General features: G+C 58.4%; 1 protein-coding gene across 1 annotated transcript in view; it reads right to left on the bottom strand.

Moving 5' to 3' along the window:
* Positions 1–1,013: 1,013 nt before the first annotated feature.
* VOLCADRAFT_106540 (uncharacterized protein) overlaps positions 1,014–4,533 on the bottom strand; it is a gene marked incomplete at its 3' end in the record, with an annotated part of 9,531 nt that continues 6,011 nt past the window's right edge. Inside the window, exons 5-8 of the mRNA XM_002954768.1 lie at positions 4,145–4,413; positions 3,781–3,984; positions 3,242–3,454; positions 1,014–1,442 (exon numbers count right to left, since the gene is read on the bottom strand). Of these exons, the coding sequence (XP_002954814.1) occupies positions 1,014–1,442; positions 3,242–3,454; positions 3,781–3,984; positions 4,145–4,413 (1,115 nt within the window). The remainder of the gene's footprint in view (positions 1,443–3,241; positions 3,455–3,780; positions 3,985–4,144; positions 4,414–4,533) is intronic.

Consider the following 4,533-nt stretch of genomic DNA (forward strand, 5'->3'; position numbering starts at 1 on the left):
TTGCTGACCGCCTGGTTGGCCTGATGCTGTGTCTGCATGTCGCTGAGGTGCCAAACCAGCGCCGGGTTCTTGGCAAACTGGTGCATTGGGTAGCGCAGCAGTAGGTTGGCAGCCCAGGTATCCTCTGTCATGTGCGCTGGGCGGCAGCCGGCCAACCCGTTGGGGAAGGCGGACAGGCGCACCCATTTGGGCAGGTAATCACTGATGGGTGCCGCACCCCATCCCCCCATATTGCTGATGATGAGGCCGCTGCTGTGGAGCAGTGACAGAATGTGCTGCGGGTTGTGGTTGGCCATGTGGGCCATGTTGTAATTGATGGTGTTGGGTTGCAGCAATTCCACCTCAGTGATGCCAGCCATTGGTCCTGGAGGGTCCGGGTCAGCTGGAGGGATGGGGCACAACAAGTCACATGTGTACAGGGGCATGCGAATGAACCCAGGTGATGGCAAGTGAACAGGTACTGCATCAGGTTAAGTGGCGGCGCAGGCACAGCCGGTGGTGGTGTGGTTGGAGGCAGGGCGGCGACTTGACCAGGTGACATCACAGGGGGCACAATGTGGACATGGGGTCAGTCCGGTGGCTGCAGGAGAGATACAAGGCAGAGGGGGTCAGCAAGGGGCCAGCAGTCAGCAGACACATCAGCTGCACAGGACGCATAGCGGTCAGCAGGGGCCGATAGGGTCACCCCTCATCAGGGTAGCTGCAGCCCTATTGCTGCAGATGGTGCAAAGAGGAGTGCTGCACATGCAGGTGTGGTGCAAGTGTGGCTGCCTGCAGCCCTCCCTGGCCCCACACCCCATGCCTGCCGGTGGTGTGAACCAGCGGCCTGAACTGACCACAGCCTGCCACTGGGGCCAGGTGCACAGGTGTGCATTTGCCAGCCATTGCAGTTACACCGCGCCCCCCTCACCACTGCTGCCGCCACACTGGGCGCCGCTGCTGCCTCCACGCTGGGCGCTGCTGCTGCCTCCACGCTGGGTGCTGCTGCTGCCTCCACGCTGGGCGCCGCTGCTGCCGCCACGCTGGCCGCCACTGCTGCCGCCATGCTGGGCGCCGCTGCTGCCACCACGCTGGGCACCACTGCTGCCGCCACGCTGGCCGCCACTGCTGCCGCCACGCTGGGCGCTGCTGCTGCCGCCACGCTGGCCGCCACTGCTGCCGCCATGCTGGCCGCTGCTGCTGCTGCCGCCACTGCACCTGGGCTTCGGGATTTCATAGGTTGCGGTCAGCACCTTGCTGATGCGACCACTGCTATGAAATGCAGCCATCTCTGGCGGGTAGGCATCCAGGAACTTCTGCTGATCCAGGATGGGGGCGTGAGAGAGGATGTTGCGCAGCAACCTGTGGAACCAGCGAAGCCCAACCTTGACGTCAGTCTGAGCCCTGTCGTCCCGCTCAAAATTGGTCTTGCTGCCGCGGCTGTTGCAGCGGTGGTCCCGGACCTGCAGGTAGATGGAGCACCGGGGCCGTGATCAACGCAGTTGCATGGGAAGCAGGGATGTACATGCCAGTGGCATTGCGGCCCGGCCCTGTTGGCTGGCTGCAGTCCCCATGATGACTCCAGCTGTTCGGACAAGCATCATGCCTGGAATTCGACAGGTGCTGCACTGCTGCCTCGCACTCTGACCCCTTGTTCCGTTTGCCTGCCCTCTTGGCGCCCGGCTGGGTTGTCTTGGTGGCCCCTCTAACGGTCCCCTCTACATGGGAAAAAGCTTGCAGCAGGTGCTCCTCTGCATCCCCACACCCACCCAGTTCGGTACGGCAAGGAACACTTCTGTTGACCCGTGGGTGCTGCAGTAGTCCTGTGACCACTGCACGCGCTCTCCTAACACCTCACACGCTCTCCTAACACCTCACAAGCTGGGTTGCTCATTGTCTGATTGGCCACCCTGCTTGCAACCCCGCTTTACCCCTAGCCAGCGGCATGCACTGCCAACGGTTTCCTGGCTGCTTTGTTACTGTTCCTCCTGTGTTTTGCAGGTGACCTTGACGCTGTCTGCAACTGTACCTTCCTAACCTCCTCCTCCTTTTCCTCCTGCTGTGGGTCAGGGTTCGACACCCCCTACAGGGCCCGTAAGTTTTTGGCCTTTTTTCGGTATCCCCGACAGGGCCCTTCGGACTTTTCCGTGGACCCCCTAAGGATTTTGGGGCGCGAAGCGTCCCGTACAGGGCCGCCCCCGGACCGGCCTTCGGCCTCGGATTTTGAGGATTTAGAGGATTTATAAGAGGCTGTACGGGGCCCTGTAAGGGAGAGGACGGACCATATAAAGGATAAGGCCACACACTTGGCAGACATAATTCATATTGCAATATTTAACTACACTTTTCATAATACTTTTATGCTTCTTAGCTTCTGGTCTGTAACATCCAGCGATGGCAGACAATGAAGTCAGTGCATGCGTTGTTTGCCAAGTCTTCCAAGATGCAAGGGAAATGGGAGGCGTTTGCGAAGGAGAATGGCTGCATGCAGCTTAAGTTCCCTGCTTTCAATGCCACCTGTTGGTTCAGCCGCATGGCGTGCATTGTTGTGCTTTGTGGAAACTCGCATACCTTACTGCGGTTTTTAGCAAAGTACAAGGGTGACTGGGCCAAGGGTGCCGGTGTGTACAGCAAGTTATCCGATGTGCAAATGCTGGCACGTCTTTTTGTCCTCCGTGATTTGCCAGGGCCGTGTGAGGAGCTTAGCAAGGCTTTCCAGTCTGATGAGCTGAAGGCTCATCAAATCTTCGATAGGGTTGAAGCCACCAAGCAGGAGCTGAGCAACAGAGGTGCAGAGCCTTTGCATGGCTCAGCGTTCTCGGTTTTCAGTTCTGCAGTGAGCAAGTCTTTGGTCTGGACTGTGGGTGGGAATGCCGTACAGTTGAAGGGGAAGGTGAACAAGAAGCAACTACATGACATGGCCAGCACTTTCGTAACACTAGTTCTGTCGTATTTGGATGAGCGCTTTGCTGATGCAGCTCTCCTGTGCTCTTTCCGCATTTTCGACTCTGCCACGTATCAAGGCATGTCAGACTCAGAGAGGGCTAAGTTTGGTGAGGGTGATCTGCATTGCTAAGCCACTTCTGCTCTGCTAAGAATCCACACCGCCTGTTCGAGGTTAAGCCTGATGAGTTGCCGAACGTTTTAAAGGAGTTCAATGTCATGAAGGCACGTCTTGCTTACTACATTTCGCTTGGCAGGGTGACTTGGGTGACTTGGGTTGACCCCCACACGCCCCAACACCCTTCACTGGCATTCTTACCTGGATGAACCAGTCCGCCTTCAGCAGCCCGTCCGGTGTAAGCGCCAGCGCAGATGCCATGGCTTCCAGGAGGCTGTGCAGGTCCTCGTAGCTGTCGAAGTCCTTGTCCTTGCAGCGCTCGCCGAGCACAACCAGCTCCCTGAACATCGTGGAGCTGAGCGACGGGATGGCGGTGATTGAGTCCAACAGCTCTCCAGACTCCGTGGTGGCCGCCTGAGCAGGGAAGAGCAGGCGGCGACAGGTAGCAAGTATGTTTTGTGTAGGGCAGCAGTACAAGTTCGTCTCCTCTCGCCTCGCACGGTCCAGTCTCCTGTGTCCCAGAAACCCTTCCGATTCTGTGTCACTGCAGCACCCCGCATGCCTTGAAAACCGACAGACACCTGGGTGAGCGCCTCAAACACCCACTTCTCCAGGTGTGCACCTGAACACAAGTTCTGCATGTATTGGCCCAAGCCTCTAGGGCCTCCTGGTTGGTGAACATGTGCTACTCAGAAGGTATTCCTGATGTACATGGGCATGTGTTGGCATTACACCCGTACCTGCAGCACCTGAGCAAATAGCGGGTTATCCAGATACAGCCTGCCGTTTCGCTCGGTGGTGAAGTTGGCCAGCAGCGCCTTGAACGCCAGCGGGAGCTTGGCGCGCTCCACTCCAGCCATTGTGTCCACCAGCTCGCGCAGGAGCAGCACCTGTGAAGTAGGCTGGCCCAGCACTTGCAGTACCATGCGCATGTCCGCCAGCACCTGAATAGGGATCACATGCGGCAATCAGGGATTGCTAGTCGAAACCGTCTGGCTCCACCAGCTGCCGTTCAACACGCAAGCAGCACACTCTTTCACAGCCAGCACCTGACCATGCTTTGTACCCGTTCCCATTTGCAGGATTGCATTATGCAGGCCCCACCTCGGGAATGAGCTTTCCTGTCAGGGTTTGCTCGACCAGCTCCGCAGCTGTGATAGCCGTCCCTAACCGCCCCCTCCACTCCTGGCACAAGTACGCAAGCATGGCGATCTGCTGTGGTGACTGCCAGAGCAGGTCGCTTGGCAGTGGCGGATCCCAGCTCGCGGCCTGGGCCTTTAGCTGCTCCCAGGCGACTTCCAGCACGTCCTGGGGGATCCCATGGGGCTCAGGTTGAGTTGGGAGTGGTACGTGATTAGGGCAACACCGTTGGTCTGCGGCCATGCACAGCAGAGAGGCGTTCGGCTCTACAGAAGCTACAGTCATGGGTAGGACAGGCTGGGGGGGAAAGATGAACGCCAGAATATGCGGCTATAAGCAGAGCTCCGCACCGA

This window comes from Volvox carteri, assembly GCF_000143455.1.
Source record: "Volvox carteri f. nagariensis unplaced genomic scaffold VOLCAscaffold_45, whole genome shotgun sequence".
NCBI classification, from domain to species: Eukaryota; Viridiplantae; Chlorophyta; class Chlorophyceae; order Chlamydomonadales; family Volvocaceae; genus Volvox; species Volvox carteri.